Below are 19,500 nucleotides of genomic sequence, written 5' to 3'. Positions count from 1 at the left end.
ATGCATGACAGACATTCACACATACAAACAAATAGAAAAATAAAATAAAAAGCAAAGGTAGAGCAGATGCTGTTTTACAGAGCACAGCATGCTCTCCATGAACGGGCCTCAGAGCTGAAGGGATGGCTCAGGGACAGCAGTACTGGCTGCTCCTGCAGAGGACCTGAGTCCAGTTCCCAACATCCACACAGTAGCTCAAAACCTCTAACTCCAGCACTAGGGGATGTGATGCCCTCTTCTGGCCTCCAGGGCCACCTGCATATACATGGAGCACATATATTCATTCAAGTACACATAAACATAAAAATAATGAATAAATAAATCTGAAAGAGAAAAGGAAGTCTTGATCGTGACCATGCCTTTTTCTCTGGTTTGTCTGCATCTCTGCTTTTCTCCCTGTCAGGATCCCGGGCATGTTCTCCATTCTTCGATTTCCGCCGTTCCCGGTCTTTTCCCCTGTCGCGGTCTCGGTCCTTCAGCCTCTCTTTCTCTTTCCCACCCTCACTCCTCCTGTCCCTCTCCCTGTCCCTTTCAGCCTCTCTGTCCCGGTCTTTGTTGTTTCTGTCCCTGTCCTGCTTGGCCCGTGCTCTGGCTTTCTCTCGCTCTCCGTCTCTGTTTCTGTCCCTGTCGGGGTCTCTGTGTCTGTCTCTGTCAGCCTCCTTTGCTTTCTCCTTGTCCCTCTCCTTCTCCTGAGGCTTGCTGTCTTCCTTCAGTTCCTCCTTCTGTTTGTGCTCTGCACTGGCGCTTCTCTCCTTGGCCTCAGAGCTTCGCTTCTCCTGCAGGAAAGCATATGGGCATGGCCGTCATTCTTAATATTTAACTTTAGTTAATACAGACTTGTGTCAAAGACATGTGCCAACAGCTCACCTCTCTGTGTGCCCTGGACTCTTCCTCCTTCACACTCTTGTTGTCGGGCTCTTGTGCTTTTGACGTCCGCAGGGCCCGCCCTTTCGAATCCCCCTTCTCCCCAGCTAAGACTCTCTTCACTGCCTCTTCACTGGAGAGCTGGTTGGCCAGGCCAGGGAAGGGAAAATGATGTCAATGAGTACAAGCACGGAGAACGGAGCACTCAAGGACCGCTCATTAAACAGGTTTCTTCCTACCATAACGGACATTTGGAGATAAACTCTTAAGCAAAAATGTTAGTGACAAAGCACCAAGTTTGAGAGCCATTACTAATGACACCCAAGCTAATGATCCTGTCACCCCTCTATCCAAATGTCAGTGTGGACATGCATGTGGCTCTAGTAACACACATCGCACTGAAAATGTCACCAAAACAGAATCCCAAGATCTAGTGAGCACATATCAGTTCTACAGCTATTACAAAAATTGCAGGTATAATGAGGGAGCAGTGGAGCCTATGAACTGCTGGGGATGCAGAGTGTGCCGTGCTCCAGAACAGTGGGGTGCTCCTCCCAATATCACACACACAATAATCAGCATGACCCAGCCACAGCACTCCTAGGTTTACACCAAAAGAACTAAAAGCTGGTCTAAAGGGACAGTGGCACTCTGGGCTCAGACAGCCAGAATGTGGAAGCAACACAGATGTCCCTTAACAAAGGGATAAACAATATGTCTATAGACACAGCAGAGTATTGCTGATCAAGTGGGGAGAAAACTGACCCATGACACACTGTGGATGAACTCTGAGGACACCATGCTAGTGTCCTACTGCCACATACATGGACCGTCAGTCAGACTCCCAGCAACAGAGAGGGGAAGGTTGTTCCTCGGGTGGGAGGGACAGGAGGTGATGGGTACAGAAAGTGTGTTTTGCAAACAAAGAGTGGACCACAGTGGGTCACACATCACTAATGATTCAAACTACAAAACTTAAGCCAACTGAGATAACTTACCTGGATTTACACAACAGAAAACTACCTCAAGCCCCAGCAAAAACAGATCCTGGCTCCCACATCCCTCACAGCCACCCATGGGACCGAGCAGCTCTCAGCAGCGGCCTTCCCACTTACACCCCTGCTTCACGGGCTTCGCAAGCATGAACTACGAAGCGCTCCACACCAGCTCCACCAGCAGAGGACAAGCTGCCTACCAGGAAGGGCTTCAGGGCAGACTTCCACCTACCTTGTTGAGGCAGCACTTGCCAATCAACTGAAGCAGCTCATTGGTTCTTTCCGGTTCGTGCCCAGCCACGATTCTCGCTGGTTTTGCTGCCAAGGGTTCTCCTGACACCATCATGACCACATCTATGGCCTTCTGTAAGAAGCTAATCTTTGCATCTTTATCCTGAAATATTTCCACGGAAAAGACAAACATGAGAATAAATACTTTGGGGCTGGATAAATGGCTCTTACAGAAGACCCAGGTTCCAGTTTCTGGCCACTTCAGGTGGCTCATGAGCACCTATGACTCTAGCTCTGGAGGATCTGACATCCTGTTCCGGACTCCACAGACACTGCGCTCACACATTAATAAACACATGGACATACACACATAGTTTTGTTTTGTTCTTATAAAGGAAGCCAAGTACTCAGGAGGGAGACAATATAGAAAATACCAGAAGAGCTGGGGGGAAGCAGTAGTGGATGGATATGATCAAATACACTGCATAAATGTGTAATATTTTCAAAAAATAAAAATGTCTTAAAATAAAATTTGATTTTAAATACTTTACGGAGTTCGTATATTCAATATATTCAGTAGGCTCAGTATATTTACTAGGCCCAGAATGATGCCTTTTTATATGAAAAACTATTTTTAGATGTATGAAAAATTCAGAATTTCTGACTTTTCATAACCTTTATGAACTTTCATTGTTTACAACAAAATCTAATCATTCAATCTCTCAGTGAAACAAATGGAATAGCATTAACTTATAAAACAATCTGGTTTGGGCTTTTTGTTTCTGAGACATGGTCTGTGTGGCCTAGGCTGGCTTCAAACTCATGACTCTCATGTCTCAGCCTCCTAAGCTCTAGTGCATCTCCATTCCTGGGCATTGCTCCTGATTTACTTTTGCTTTCTGAGTACAGTCTTGCAGCCTTGACTGGCTGGGCACTCACAGTGTAGTCCACACTGGCCTTGAACTTGCAGTTCACTTAGTCACCTGACTTAGTCACCTGAGTGTTGGGCTTATAGCTATGCAGCTCCACATCTGGTTGTAATATTGCTTTTTTTTTTATCATTTCTATAAGTATATGTATATAGATAGATATATATACATGCATATACATGTGGCTGTAAAGGTGGGGACTGTTGCACGCACAGGCACACACATACATGTGCCTGTTCATATGAAGGCCAGAGATTCACCTCAGGTATCAATCTTTCATAGGGACACCATCTGTTTGGTGTTTTGAGACAAGGTCTCTGGGCCCTAAAGCTCACCTATTTCCTTAGGCTACCTGGTCAACAAGTAGCTGTCCAGCTCTGGGATTACAGTATGCACTGCCAGCCAGCTTTTCCCATGGGCGCTGGGGACCACACAGGTCTGCAGGTCTACATGGCAAGTACTTGACCAGCTTCTTCTCCAGCCCTCAAGTCTGGTTTTCAGGAGATAAATCTATCATAGCATGCAATCGCCACAAATGAGAAAAATGAAACCAGAGAGGGCACACAGAACTCAGGAATCAACCAGCCTTGCATTCCACCATCTATCAGTGCAGACATGACACCCAGCAGTGTGAGCCTGTAAAATGTGCTCTATTCTGCAAGGCAAGAGTGTGGAGAAAGGGAACGCACAGCAGCACCTACCTTGACATTATCTGACTTCATCTCAGCATCTGTGTAGAGGCCCTTCATGAAGCCAGTTATCCTAATCACCTGCCAAACACAGAGAGGGACCATCATACACATGTCACTTGGCAGCCCCTCCACTGACTGCATCCACTGAAGCCCACTCAGGAGAGGTCAGGACCCAGTCACACCTCCAGCTCTAATCTTCATCCCTTTCCTCAACAAAGGTCTGATGCCCAGAGGACAACCAGCTTCACAGTGGGGGGGGAGGGAAAGCAATGCTGGAACAGCATCCCACTGAGGCCAGAGACTGGCAGGGAAGAGCTGGGAAGCACACCAAACAAAAGAAAACAACCACCAAGTTCAGGCCAGCAGGCTCCATCAGAGGGATGAAAGCCACACAGTGTGGCAGAAGCCTGAACCTGACGCCAGGATCAGTCACACCAGGCCTGACTCCAGTCCCTTTGCAGCAACTTGGGTCCGGAAACCAAAGCACTCCAAGGAGACACAAACAATGTTTATCTAGCAGAGGACCTGCCCACACAACCCTTCCCCAGTGCACTCAGACCAAGCCAGGGGAATAGACTCCAGAAAGAAAAGGACCTACTTAGCCTGGGTATCTGAAATCAGAAGTTCCAGAAGAGTCCCTCACTTCTTCCATAATAAAGTATTCCCCCACCCAATCATATGTGTTCTCTTCCCATAGGGCCTCTTCCTGTAGCCCTAGTTACCCCTACAGAGGGACAATAATTTTCTGTTCCTCCATGCCCCTACATCCAGCCGGAGTCCTGGATTCTCAAAAGTGCAGGTTACTAAAAAATCAGTAGACAGATAACAGAAAAAAAAAAAAAAAAGACATCAAGAATGTGAAATGTGGTGTTTAGTGAGGACTGGTATGACCAGACTCATGGTACATAGTAACATGTTACCATGGGTACAGGAGGCGGGCTTTAAAAACATCAGCAGCAAGACATCCCCACATGAATGCCACCTCCTCTGGGATGGGGCTAGCTACTTTGGCTGCACTGTTCTAGTTATTAGGAGAGTCCATGTCACAACAAACTACAGAGGAGACACATGGCTGGCTGGACTTATGCTGGGTCATTGTGAGGAGACAGCTGGCTGGCACACGGACCACCAGAGCATCCAGATCTAACATTCCTGAAATTGACTTTGCTCAGGTTTTCCCAGGACGCTGACAGTTTAAATTGTGAGCAGCAGCTGTGACAAGAGACATCCACGTCTGAATGGAGATTTAATGAAGAAGCAGCTGTGGCGAACTCATGAAAGAGACTTAAATGCAATATTCAGGGAGAGTAAAGAAACTTCAAGAAGGCTCTCTACCTTTGCTCTGAAAAATACTTCCTATGTCAACTCCGACACCCTTATCAAAGATGTGACAGTTAATGACGTATCTTCACACCAGAACAGACTGGCTTCACCACTGGATTCAGTAAAGTCTAGAAGAAAAGCAGCTCTCACTCCTCACCTGTCTACCTGGTCAACAGTCAGCTCCCACTTCATTCTTCTTCCCTCCCACAAGCCCCACTCCATTCCTGAGTGATTTGAGGATGAGGCGCACTCCCTGTAAGCCAAGGGCTGCTGGTGCTGACAGAAAAGAAGCACAGGCTTAGCAATCTCTACTGGAATAGGCCAGCGTCATGATGGCCAACTCTTCTTCACTCCTCCATTGTTGAAGAGTGGCAACTGCCTGCTTCACAGGGTTCTCCACACGACCAGCCCCTTCCTTGGACCTTCCAGGACAGGCTACAGATGCCTCAGAGTCCAGGAGGGGAAACTACCAGGCAGCTGAGCCCCTCAGGATGTGGGTGGATTCTAGAGCATTTCTGGACACACCTAAGATTAACTGACAGGGCCCTGTTTCGAGACAGTACCCATTACAAGCTAAGGTAAGAGGCCAAAATGAGTAAAGAAAAGGGTAGACTACAGTGCTCAACCAGCTGAGACAAGAAAGTCTGAGGGTCAACACCAGGGGAGACCTTAAGCTCTGGAGACTGGCTTCTAAGTCCCAACTACACCCCCACAGTTTCACAGCACCCTCTGGAGTACCACGCCAATTGTGTGCACCTCCTGCAGGGATACTCTGGGGTTACCAAGAGCCCTAACAGACTCCACACAATTGTGACTGTTGCACAATCTTATGTACCTCATACAATGTAGTGCCCTGGAGATTCACTAACAAATGGAAGACATGCTCTAAAGAGACACAGTGGTAAGTGTGGAGGGGAGGGGGGATGAGTGTTTCTTGAAGAGACCCAGAAGCCTCGTTCTGGTGGTAAAGTAAGGCAGGCCCCAAAACCTAGTGGGCCTGGGAACCTAACATGAAAGGCACCTTTGAGAGCTCTTACCCAGGCCCCAGACAAGGACCTACACCCCACCCAGGCCTCAAGTATAAGCACATCCAATTTTAGAACTCCGACACTCCAGCTCCGAGCAGCAGCTTGACCCTGGGCCTAGACCCTGTCCCAGGGCTCTCCTTCACATAACAATGTCCACCTCCACCCAGCCTCAGTCAGCTTCTGGCTCAAGCCCCTAACCCTGACCCAGGCCTTATATCTCCACCCAAACCACTTGACCAACACCCGCTACTCTACCCTGACTCCAACTGGAACCTAAACCTGACCCTCACCTAGACCTGAACCTCCTCCCCTCACCATACTCACAATCCAATCAGCACTCGTAGTCTGATTGTCACACAGACCTCACCGCTGACCCTGATTCTCACCTCAATCTGAGATTAAACCTCATTCCGACCCGAACCCCGATTGTCACCCTACAACGCCCCTCACACTATCTGTTCCTTCAACGCGACTCTCACGCTACCTGGTCACTCACCTTGACCCGACCCTAATTCTGAGTCTTACCACAATACGAATCCTACTCAGACGCCCATCCTACCTCGACCCTCACCCTACTCGGACCCTCAGCAGACAGACACTCACTCGGTCCCGCACCTAACCCTAACCTTCTACACCGACCCTTACCCCGTCCCATACCCTACACCAGTCCTCAACCCGTCCCGCCCCTACTCCGACCCTTAGCCCGCCCCGCACCCTAACCCTACCCTCACCCCAGACCAACCGGACCCTGACCTGACCCGTACCAACCCGCGCCTACCTCGGTGATGATGTCGTGCAGGTAGCGGAACGGTGGCTTGTTGAGCAGTTTCTCGGTGAGTGGCGGCCTCCGGATCACCTTGCCCAGAGACTCCTGCGTCCGCCGCACCACTGCCGCGTTCATGGCGCTGCCGCCCGCGACCGCTCGCGCCCCTCCTCGCGCGCCGCACCTCTGCCCGGTGCCCCGAGACGCCCGCCGTCCCGGCGCGCCGGTCTCCCATCCCACAGTGCACCGCAGCTCGCCACTACGCCTGCGCGCGTGCCACCAGCACTCGGTCTCTAGGGCCGCGCGGCCTTGGCAACGGACGCGCGCCTGGCCCCGCCCATCCCCTCCGGCCTCTCTAGCTGCACGGGAGGACACGCGCGCTCCAACTCTGTGGCTGCTTGAACCAGAACCTGCTCCGCCCGCTCCGCGCACCGCAGAGCGCTGCACAGCACTGCCCAGAGACCTGGCCATTCTGTGTGAGAAAAGAGCGATCATTTGTTTGTAAAGAGAAGCGTTTACAGTAACACCCACTGTTAAAATAACACTTCACATAAACTTAAAAAACGGACTTGACTCCTTTCATCCTTTCATTCTGGGCAGGGGCCCAGCACCCCCTTGGGTAATCTTGAAAATGATGCCAAAGGGAAGGACTGTGTCATTTCACATTTTCTGTGCTCTTAGTTTACCAGGGCGGGCACAGCGGTGTGAGGTAGCTAAATCCATAGGCTAGGATGCTGCAGCCTTTCGTTCCACACACACCCCACCTCCACCTCCACGGTCACCCGATTCTATCTATGTAGGAGATGCCACTTCAGGATCAGGTGCTGCTGCGGTGCCTGAGGTCTGGAGCTCCTCCGTCCAAACTGGTGGTACCCCAATGCCCAAATTGGTGGGACTAGGACGTTGTCCCTGATCTGCCAACCATGGCCACACCGGGAGAGCCAGAAACTTCTTTAAGAGCCCTCTCACTCTGAGCTCCAGCTGGAGTTGGTCTCTGGGTGGGCAAAATTCAGAGAGCAGAGGTCCTGTCTCTAAACACTGCCACCTAGACCCTACCCTAGAAAGTTCACTCTGGGCAAGTGTGGCGTGAAAGTTGAGTCCAGAAACTGGCTTGTCTGCGATGCTGGACCACATGCTAGAACACAGGTATCACTTGGAAAATACTTCTGACCCTGGAAATTCTACTGAGAGCCTAGGCCATACAACAAAGGGAAGAAGAGTCTTTATCCTCTCAGCCTGTGGAGGGCAAGACAGTAAATGGACCCCTGTGCAGGCCCAGAGTATATGTTTTGGCTGCTCTTTGGGCTTGCTAGCCACCAGAAGGCCTCCAGCCTATCTGGGTATCAAAGTCTCTGAGAAGATCCAGGACAGGAAGTATTGTCAACCAACCCCTCTGAGGCAACTTTGAAGAGTACAGTACCAACTCTGAGAGCCTCTCCCTTGCCTCTGGCCCAGCCTGCCCCTCCATACTGAAGAAAGAGTGGACAACATTCTGGTCACCAAGAAAGCAAGTCCCAGAAGATGTAACCAATTCTGGCTTCAAGAAGGATATCTGGAACTGGGAACCTCCCCAGGGAAAGGACACAGAGGCCGGCATAAAGCCATCAGTCTTGTGGGGTCAGCAGAATAGGGGCTACTAGCCTAAATCACTCCCTGAGATGAAGCAGAGAACAGTAAAGAGTCATTCATGAAAGAAGTTTACTGGTTAAGAATGGAAGAGGGTTTCTAACTCAAAAGCCTGGCAGGGGAGGCTTTCAATGCCAGCAGCTTCTGAGTGAATGAAGGAAATAGGGGTGGCTGTGACTCACCCCAGGAAACAAGCCACAAAGCAAAGTGGCTTCCAGGCCCTACCTCCCCAGAGACAAAGACCTGGGGATGCTGAACCTCTCATCTGCTGAGAGCCCAGAATGTGGGTCAGGCTTGGGCAAGAGCCTGGATTTGGGTAGCAGGGAAGGGAGGAGTCATGCAGAGAAGATAAGTGTAGCCTAGAGACAGACTACTATCTGGCTACTAGTCTACCAGCCTACAGGGTGTCTACTCCATCTGAATTTCAGATAAAACAGTTTAGCATAATGGTAGACAGGTTTTTTTCTTTCTTTCTTTTATTTGAAATTCAACACTGAGTGCCCTGCAGCTTTTGTTCTCTAAGCCTACAAGTCCCGGTTGTGGCAACCAAAGTGTGTCCACAGAGCAGAGCATGCAACAGAAGCAGGCATCTCCCACAAGTGGGAAGCCTGTCATTGTAGCTCCTGCTTCCCGGGTTAGAAATACAAAGCAAGGTCCCCACTACTAACGAATCCTCCCAGATATTGGCACCTCCATTGCTGACCTTCATGCCAGTCTTGTGGAAACTGGAGGGAGGCAGAGAGAGGTGGGGAGGAGCATTAGGAAGAACCACGTCTCTCTCACAAAGTCTCCCTAGACATTTCAGGACTTTGGGCTCTAGATCCCCTCACCCCCAAAAGGCCCCTGAGCTGCTCATACCAACATCTGTAAGCTCTGCTGACCACAGCTTCTCTTCAGTGAAAGAGGAAAACTCCCCTTTTTGGGCCAGGGTCAAGGGCTCAGCTAGAAAAGTTCATCTAAGGGTGCCGCATGCCCTCCCCACTTTTGAGGGGGTGGGTGGGTAGGGGCAAGCTTCCAGCCTTCCTAGAAGGGCTGAAGTGTAGGGATGGCCAGCCACTTTTCTCTTGATGTAAGTCATATTTTGTGTGTTTGTTTTATTTCTTACTATGTCATCCATACGGTTTTTATTTTCCTTTTGTTTACTAGGGCAGATCTCACGAATGAAAGCCATATAGTTTTGTAAAGTACGATACCGATACCGCAGTTTGTTTCCTGTGTACATGGTAACATGTTTCAATTCGGATAATTACCATGTCACTGCCTCCCACGGGTGTCATTTTTATGATGAGGCTATTTAAGATCCAGTCCCTCTGCGATAATTTGGTACCCAATGTGTCGTTATGATCCATAGGCACTTTGCTGTAAGATAAACATGGCCTCTTTTCACCTTATGCAACGGAAAGTCAGAATTCTCCTATAGCCTCTACCAACACCCATTTACTCTCTGGTTCTGCAAGTTCAATCTTAAAGTTCATATGTAAGTGAGACCGTGTAACATTCGCCCTCAGAGCCTGGCTTATTTCACTTCATGTTTTCTAGGCTCAGGCTCATTGCTGATTTCCTTGTTCTATGGCAGAATAATATTCCTCTGAATCATAGTATCTGTCGGTAGTTACTTAGACTGACTTCTGGCCAGCTTTAGTTGTAAAGTTAATGCAGCCTATAATGACCGAGAAAGGAATCTCAGCCTCCGTTCCCTAAATCACATTGACCTGTGGGCAAATGAGAGGTGGCTTCGTGGTTAAGGGTAGTTACTGCTCTTCTAGATGACCCAAGCTTGGCACTGAGGTATTGCGGTGCTTTAGGGGATTGTGCTTGAAATATGAAAATTAAAATATGGAGACATCTACATGATTTAAAGCTCGGAAGGTGACTCGGTTTGGAGACAGGAACTTTAAAGAGTTGATGATAATTAAATGGTCACTAGAGTAGACCTGAATCCAAATCCAGTCTGATTGGTGTCTTCTTAAGATTAGGACATGGATACAGACATACGGACACACAAATACAGACACACACACACATATACACACACGCATACTGTCATAGGGAGAAGGTAAAGATAGATAGATAGATAGATTGATTGATTGATTGATTGATTGAAATTGATAGATAAAGATATATAGATGGATGTATAGATAGATAGATAAGATATAGAGATATGTTGATTAGATAGATAAGATATAGAGATATGTGGATTAGATAGATAGATAGATATGTAGATAGATAGATAGAGGTATATAGACTGTCCTCATAATAATAACAACCCCATCAACACTTTGACTTTAGATGCCTGGCTTGCAAAACTGAACCCCCAAACATGTGGTTATAGCAGCTCTTCAGGTTGTCATACTCTGCAGGTTAGAGCATCCATCCCAATAGGCTCTGTGTGGCCCATGGTCTCTGGTCTACAGCTAGCCCATGGAACACATTTTCACTGGGTAGAAGTGGAAAGTTGTGTTCAGCAAAGCGAAGCCAACCTCCCCCAGGACACAGAGAGAGACTATACCAGGACCCTGGCCAAAGGCAGCACTTCAAACAACAAGACCCAGCCCTTAAGAAACCCAGAGGTTAGGACAGGGCACATTGCCCATGCTTTAGAAACTCGGCAAATATTTGTGGTATGCTTCATGCATGAATGAATACCACATCATAAATACTCGATGCTTATTTGGCCCTTGCTGGGTGTCAGGGCCCATGCAGAGTTAGTTGGTCTCTGAGACTTGCCCAAACCTGCCAGTAGAGGAATCACTCTTTCTACTTTCTAGATCATGTTACAAGGTCACAGTGGCTGTTTCTATTCACGTGTTCATTGTAGAAGCCAGACAGGGAGATGGGTGGTGAATAAACAGCTCATGGGTTGATCAACAAAAGTAAACAACTATCTACAACCTGGGAGACACAGGTCTGTTGGCACAGCAACCCAGGCTGTGCCCGTTCTTCCACTGGTCTCTGGTCCTGAGTCAACCTTAACCACCAGGAGCCCAGGCTTTTTGTATTCTTGATCTTCATATAGATACATCCTTGCCATTTTTTGAGCATCAAAAGTAGACAGTGTTTGGACTGAAGAGATGGCTCCAGGGTTTAAGGATTGTGAAGGTTTGTATGTATATGTTGTGGCACTTTTGAAAGATGTGGCCTTGTTGGAGTAGGTGTGGCCTTGTGGGTGTGGGCTTTAAGACCCTTGTTCTGGCTGCCTGGGAGCCAGTCTTTCACTAGCAACCTTCAGATGAAGATGTAAAACTCTCAGCTCTTCCTACACCTTGCCTGCCTAGATGCTGCCATGTTTCAACCTTGATGTTGATAGACTAAATCTCTGAACCTGTAAGCCAGTCCAATTAAATGTTGTCCTTTATAAGACTTGCTTTGGTCGTGGTGTCTATTCACAGCAGTAAAATCCTAAGACAAGAATATTTGTTGCATTTCCAGTTCCTAGCACTCCAGTTAGGAAGCTTATAATAGCCTGTAATTTCAGATCTGGGGGATCCAATGCCCCTGGCTTTCATAAGTACCTGTGCTCACACACATCTACCAAAATTAAAAATAATAAAAATAAATTTTGTCTAAAAGTAGACCACATTTGGACCCTCCAGCCTTACATCAAAGTACATGTCTTATTAAATAATGCAAGACAATACTCTCCACATTTGCTTTTTGTCTTCCTCAGTGGCCCTTGAAAAGTGACACATTGCATGGACACAGAGACCCACTTGCTTCATTCAATCTGCACTTCAACACTTGAGACACACGCAGGCGCTTTAGATGCTTCTGGTTGTTGCCATAAAACATGTTACAAAAGCAACTTAAGAAAGTGAGAATTCCTTTGGGCTCACTCTTTCAGGGTGCAGTTCCTCATGGCAAGGATGGCACAGTCCCAGAGGCAACTGCTCACACTGTGTCCACAGTGAGGATGCAGGGAGGGATGCACGCTGCTGTTCCACTGCCGTTCCCCTTATTCCATCTGGGATCTCAGGCCATGGGTGCTGCTGCCCACATTCAGGGGGGTCTTCTGATCTAGAAACTCCCTCATAGGTATGCCCACACGTTTAACTCCAAAGTGGTTTAGAGCTTGCCCTAGTTTGCTTTCTATTGCTGTGATAAAGGCCATGACCAAAAGCAACCTGGAGAGGAAGTCCCTCACTGAGGAAAGGCGAGGCAGGGTCTCAAGGCAGGAACCTGAAGGCAGGAACCTGAAGGCAGGAACCTGAAGGCAGGAACCTGAAGCAGAGCCATGGAGAAATGCTGCTTACTGCCTTGATCCCTGTGGCTGGCTCATTCACTTTTTCATATACTACCTGCCCAGGGGTGCCACCGCCCATAATGGGCTGGGCCCTTTCATATCAACTATTGATTAAGAAAAGGCCCCCACAAACTTGCCTACAGACCAATCTGATAAAGGCATTTCCTCAGTTGAGGTTTGCTCTTAGGTGACTCTAATTTGGGTCAAGTTGACAAACACAAACAAAAGAACCTCACAAAACTAAACAGCATGCTGACATTAACCTTCACTGGCACATGGTAACTATGTGTTGAATAGTGGTTAGATTATTGTTAGAGATGTGCTATCAAAGGGTTCTTAAAAAATCTGGCTATAATTTAGAAGTATAGCATGGTTTTAATAAAAAGGGAAAGTTATAATGTTCCTTATACAATGTGACCTCAGGGGCTGGAGAAATGACTTAGTGTTTAAGAGCACTGACTGCTCTTCCAGAGGTCCTGAGTTCAATTCCCAGCAACCACATGGTGATTCACAACCATCTGTAATAGGATCTGATGCCCTCTTCTGGTGTGTCTGAAGATAGCTACTGTGTACATATGTATAATAAATAAATAAATCCTTTAAAAAAATAATGTGGTCTCAGTAATGTCCCCCCCCCAGTATGTGTGTGTGTGTGTGTGAGAGAGAGAGAGAGAGAGAGAGAGAGACAGAGAGAGAGAGAGAGAGAGAGAGACAGAGACAGAGACAGAGAGAGACAGAGAGAGACAGAGACAGAGACAGACAGACATACAGATGGACAGATAGACTGGATGGATGGATGGATGGATGGATGGATGGATGGATGGATGGATGGATGAAAAACTCAGTCCAGTGGTTTCAGATTCTTGGAGATTATTTCCCAGTGTTGTGGTTGTTGGACAGTTGTTCTAATTCCTTATACTTTATTATATTTTTAGTTTATTTCTCAATAAATATTAACTATTAATGTTTTTAAGTTTGAAATTGTCAGAGAGGGCCAAGAGATAAGGATGTCTTTGAGGAAACAGATCACAAATGCTCTGATTTCTCACTGTGGGATGACTGTCTTTTTCCACTTACATTCTGGGACTGAAGTGTATCCAACATGGAGAGAGCCTGGAATTATGGAGACAATTGTCACCAGAAATACCTTCCTTTAGCTGTGCAGCTGAAAACAAGTCTGGCTTCTGAAGTCCTCAGTCACCTCACTAGGTAGTGAAGAATTTGCACTTACGATGCTTGCGAGAGCCCTGCAACCTCAATACATGTAGAAGCCTGAAAGGAACCTCCCACCCCTGCGGCTCCTCAAGGCAGGGTCAAGGTCCAATGAAACTCCATCTGAGTCTTTCATACTAGGAGCCCTAGGCTGGGGATTGGATGGAGTAGCTTAAACCCTTGGAGACACCTACAGAATCATTTGTTTTGGCACATGCCTGGGTTTCTTTTTCTGTTGCTATGCTAAAATACTCAGGCAAAAGCAAGATATGAGTGAAAGGGTTCGCTTGGCTCACAGTTCCAGGTGATGGCGAGGCGATGAGATTGTAGTGACAGGAGATTGAGGGAACTGTTTGTACATCTGCGACCTGTCCACAGTCAAGTGCAAAGAGCAAGGATTAGTACACACAGACTCGTGCTCAAATCATTTCTCTACCCTTATACAGCATCTCTTGCCTATGGAATGGTGCCACGCACAGTGGGCTGGATCTTCCTATATCAATTAATGTAATCAATATAGTTCCCCATAGACTAACCTGATCTAAACAATTCCCCATTAACACTCTCTTCCTAGGTAATTCTAGATTGTGTCAGGTAACGATTAAAACTAATGATCACAGGGCACTTTGCTCTGTGGGAGATAGGGACAAAGACACGTTGTCCTATTTCTCAGATAAAGTGTCAAAACACTTCTGCTGCTTATGTCCTAAGCCAACACTTACCAGTCCGGTGTCCAAAGTCAGGTTAACTAAGTGCTATTTGCCCTTCCAAAAAATTATTAAGGACAAGGCACATGGGTCAGTCAGGGCACAGTGAACTTGAAGGTTTCTGATGTCGTTACGACAGCAGAAATCTTGGCAAGCAGCAAGAATTAGAAGATGCACCTCAGGCCAATACCAAGACCTGAGGAACCTCAGGCACCATGGGGAGCTCCTAGTCTTCCTGTCTTTTCATGTACTCCACCTGAACCTTGGTTACCCACGCCCACAGGACATGAGCAGCATGTGACCCCTTAAGGCCTAGAAAGTTACAGAGTGAGAAGCGGGTGAGCCTGCTGGAAATCTCTGCCTTCTATTTTTGTTGAGTGGTGTTTGCCATGAAGGTAGTTTCAGATCTTACTGGTTCTACCCAGAAACACAAGCCCTCCATGCCCCTAAGCTTGTGATTCAGCCCTGCTGACCTCATGGCCCCACCTAAACAGCCTTGACCAGATGCTTCAGTAGCTGCCTTGGCTATCTTCCGACCTGTACTGCCCCATCTGTCCAGAATGCAAGCTCCCAGAAGGTAGCTGGGACCCTGGCTGCCTTGTCAGGACATCCTAGACCTGTCAGCTGGCTAGATGGGTGAGGGGCTGAAAGAAAATGTCTTGACCAGTGGCCTGGCAGATGTTTACATGTCACCAGATGTTCCATCAGATCACAGCTCTTGCTCCCATGGCTGTCAAGAGTGTGGGATTCTAGTCTCTCCTCTCTGGGGAGACCTGGTCAAATTTCTTTTCCTCAGTTCCACTGCCCCAGGCACCCTGAATTCAAGAAATTGGTTGAACTAAAGCCTACTTTGCAGAAGTTTCTAATGACAGTGGTCTTGGAAAGCAGACCCTAAAATGAGGCTAGAGAGCAGACTTAGCAAGGGTGCAAGAAGGGGAGACCTGACAGTTTCCCAGTGGTGTAAAGACCCGGGGGGCAACCTTCATGGTGGTGAGGTTAGGTTGGCTTACCAGCAGGGGGCACTATCTCCACTAGTTGGAAGGTCTTTGAAATCTTTCATTCTGTTGAGGATGCCTGCAGAGAGGCTGGGGACCTTCATGACTCTTGCAACCAAAGAACAAACTGGCTGAGGATCCGATACGAAATTAATTCCCAGGGAATGGAGTTCCAGCAAGGTTTAATTCTCACCTCCAATAATGCCACATTCCCAATTGAGACCCAATATGGCCCTTTGACTGGAAAGGTAATATCCAGGCAAATGTCCCTAATTATTCTCCCAAATAGGCCAGGCCTCTGGAGGAGTCCCACCCCTATGTAGTCTTCCTCCCTCTCAAAGACAGTGAGCAATGGATGGTTATTCCAGAATCCAGACCAATCTCCTACTGCACCAGATGACTAGGGTTAAGTCCCAGGAGAACCTCTCTGAGACCTTTCTAGCCCAGAGAATAGGTGAAGCAGTACATGGTTTGCTGGTAATCCAGCTGGTATTATACAGACAGCAGGAACCAGGCAAGTGACACCCGGGACCACACAGAATACAAAGGGGATCTGGATGTGAATTTAGACCAAAGTAGGATCCTTTGAGACCTGAAAGTTCAGGGACAGACCTTGGCCATGGTGACAGAACATTCTCACATGGTCACCAGCTACAAAAATGATGTAACTCTAGCTTCCTTCCCACATAAAGAGCACTGGCGTCACGTTGGCATAGAATACTACAGGGGTCATTTTCTGCATCTCTGCCAATGTTGCTTCTGCTCCCCAATGATATTGATTTGATTCCAAGGAAAGAGAGGATGTAGAAAGGGTGTTTAGAGCATGGTTCAGGACTGTCAAGCAGAGTTATTTGGGAAGCTCAGAGCCAAGCCCATGTGAAAAGGAAAAGGAGGAGTTGTAGGTAGTCCAGAGCAGGGAGGCCAGGGACAGTTGGCAGCTCCAGAAAGCAGGGGGTAGGGATGAGGACAGTCCCCATCTGAAAGGAGTCATCAAAAATTTTTCTCCGGATAAGTGGCCTTCCAGAGACAGATGATATGTGAGTCACCATGAGCCTCCCTCCTGGGACAAGCAACTCGGGAATTCTTTAGTTTTCTTTCTTTCTTTTTCTTATCAAATGTGTATACTGTGCTGAGTAGAGGAATAGGTTGAAGTATTCTTAGACTATTTATAAAGTTTAACCATGTTTTCAAGAGTTCCCATGTGTTCTATCTCTGGTAAATCAGACCTTAAACTAACTCTCCATGATCCCTCCCTGTGACCCAGTTATACGCTGAGGCCAAGCTACTTAGTGCTAACCCAAACCCCAACAAATAGGAAATGTCACATGAGTAGCATGTGACCCCTTAAGGCCTGGAAAGGCACAGAGTGGGGGGGGGGGACCTGCTGGAAATGTCTATCTTCCATTTTTGTCGAGTGGTATTTGCCATGAAGGTAGTTTTAAATCTAGAGACTAGGGAAGTGCAATTCAAGGAGCCGGGAGATGATTCGGTAGGTAAACCATGCACAAGCCTCACAACCTGAGTTTGATTCCCAGGAACCTCATAAAAAGCTAGATGTGGTAGCATGCATCCCAGCACTCCCAGGACTCGATGGGAAGCAGAGACAGAGAACCTCCCCAAACCTAATAGGCCAGCTAGTCTGGAGTAGACAGCACAGCAGCAGCAAGAAAGACAGACTCTGCCTCAATGAGGAAGGACAGACCTGGCTCTCAAAAGTTGACCTCTGACCTCCATATGTGCCCTGTGGCAAGTGCTCACCCACACTTGCACACTCGCATAAACATGTAAAAAGCAAGTGAAAGCATAATGAGATTCCACTTCCCATCCCTTAGGATGGTGGTGCAGTCTGAGTGTGGGCGGTCCTGACAAGCTGAAACTGTTAGCAGTTGGTCCCCAGCTAACAAATCTGAAACCAAATTTTATCTGTGCAAAACACTCTGCTTAAAAGTAGAAGAGATGTTCAATGCTATGCTATATGTTTTACCATAACAACTTTTTTTTTCTTTCTTTCTTTCTTCCTTCCTTCCTTTCTTTCTTTCTTTCTTTCTTTCTTTTTCCCCCCAGACAGGGTTTCTTTGTGTAGCTCTGGATGTCCTGGAACTAGACCAGGTTGGCTTTGAACTCACAGAGATCTGTTTACCTTTGCCTCTGAAATGCTGGGATTAAAGGCACATGCCACTGCCTGGCTTGGAGATTTTTTTTTTTTTAATTAAAAAAAAAATCAAGGTTGGAAAGATGATCAGTGGATGAAGCTCTTGCCATACAGGTATAAGGACCAGAAGTTTGGATCCTCAGCATCCACATCAAGGAAAAGTAGAAGTGGTGGTCCTTCTGTGGGGGATCCTCTGAGCAAACCAGCTAGCTACGCTAGCTGAACTCATGCAAACACACACGTACATGCACCATACACACAAACCCTCAAAGGAGCTGCCAGCATCAATTCCGTTTTGTGGAGAACAGTGAGAGCTGATAGCAGGTCTCGTCTGGGACTGGACAGGTATGGTCCAGAGCCTGTGCTTTCCAGAAGTTACTGACTTCTGGCCAGCTGGAACATCACTCTTAAGATGACCCCATAATGGGGGAGGAAATGCCCAAATATGGTCTTTCCTGAGACAGAGATCCAGACGTGTTTTCTCAATATTCATTTAGCAATATAAGCCATTCTCTTTGTTCAATCCAAATAGATAAGATTTTATACGTGCTTTGCAATTGTTATAAATTTAGGACAAATGCTACTGGGCATAATGCTGGCATTGAAGGAAAAACAAAACAAAACAAAACAGGTCTGCACCATGCAAGAAGCTGCTGAATGAGGCCAGGCTTGTTTTGGGAACTCTTGAGGGTCCTCATGAAGGAGAAGCACGGAATGGCTGTTTTATTGAGTGCAGTGAAATGTTATAAGCAAACAAACACAAAAAAAAGCTAAAGCATTCAACTTGCTGAGACTTACAAGGTTCTCCACAAACACTTAGTCCCTTTGTAGTCCATGTGGGCTATGCTGGGCTTGAGAGTGAGCCTGCTGTCTGCATGGGGATAGGGTAGAGACAGGAGCTGGTTCCCAACTGGCCAGAATGAACCCATTAGCAGCTGGAGGCCTGGCTTTCAGGGTATTCCCATTGTCCACTGTTGACTTTGTGCCTGCAGAGATGTTGAAATCTGCAAAAAAAGAAACCACAGTCTACAAAATTTTCCAGAAAGATAAAAGGTGAGATGTCACTGGAGAGACACACCAAAGCTTTCTTCCACACCTTTCTTCCGATCTGCAAAGACTCCTCCTGGGGCTAAAACACACCCAGAACAGCTGGAGACCAGCCACAGGGCTCCTATGCAAACCAAACAAAGGGCTGAATTGCTACAAAAAAATGTTGTTACAGAAAGTGGGTCAGTCTTTTAATGATAGTGGATGATTTTGGAGATTGGAGCCCTTTCCTTAGCTAGCTCTCCCTGCCCCCTCCCCCGACATACAGACACACACACACACACACACACACACACACACACTCTCTCTCTCTCTCTCTCTCTCTCTCTCTCTCTCTCTCTCTCTCTCTGACATACACTCTCTCTCTCTCTCTCTCTCTCTCTCTCTCACACACACACACACACACACTCTCTCTCTCTTTCTCTCTCTCTCTCTTTCTCTCTCTCTTTCTCTCTCTCTCTCTGACATACTCTCTCTCTCTCTCTCTCTCTCTCTTTCTCTCTCTCTCTCTCTCTCTCACACACACACACACACACACAGGGCAATACATCTGAAAGGCTATGGTATCTAGGGATAGACACACACATGGCTCTTGTAGGTATGAAAAAGAAAGGAGATAAAACCCACTTTGGATAGAATGGTTCTGTGGTTTGGCTATGGTCTGAGCATGCTTCCCAAGCTTCATTGTGAGAAGGT

At 47.3% G+C, this 19,500-nt stretch overlaps 1 protein-coding gene across 2 annotated transcripts in view; it reads right to left on the bottom strand.

Annotated features, from left to right (window-relative positions):
* Positions 1-6,963, bottom strand: part of TRAF3IP1 (TRAF3 interacting protein 1) — a gene marked incomplete at its 5' end in the record, with an annotated part of 34,293 nt that extends 27,330 nt beyond the window's left edge. For both annotated transcript variants that reach the window (XM_080932662.1, XM_080932663.1), the window contains 5 exons: positions 360-776; positions 868-1,005; positions 2,092-2,253; positions 3,721-3,789; positions 6,841-6,963. In XM_080932662.1, the coding sequence (XP_080788788.1) occupies positions 360-776; positions 868-1,005; positions 2,092-2,253; positions 3,721-3,789; positions 6,841-6,963 (909 nt within the window). The remainder of the gene's footprint in view (positions 1-359; positions 777-867; positions 1,006-2,091; positions 2,254-3,720; positions 3,790-6,840) is intronic.
* Positions 6,964-19,500: the final 12,537 nt, after the last annotated feature.

This window comes from Micromys minutus (assembly GCF_963924665.1).
Source record: "Micromys minutus genome assembly, chromosome: 19".
Lineage (NCBI taxonomy): Eukaryota > Metazoa > Chordata > Mammalia > Rodentia > Muridae > Micromys > Micromys minutus.
Note: the sequence above shows the minus strand (reverse complement) of the source record. Positions and strands in the feature narration are given on the sequence as shown.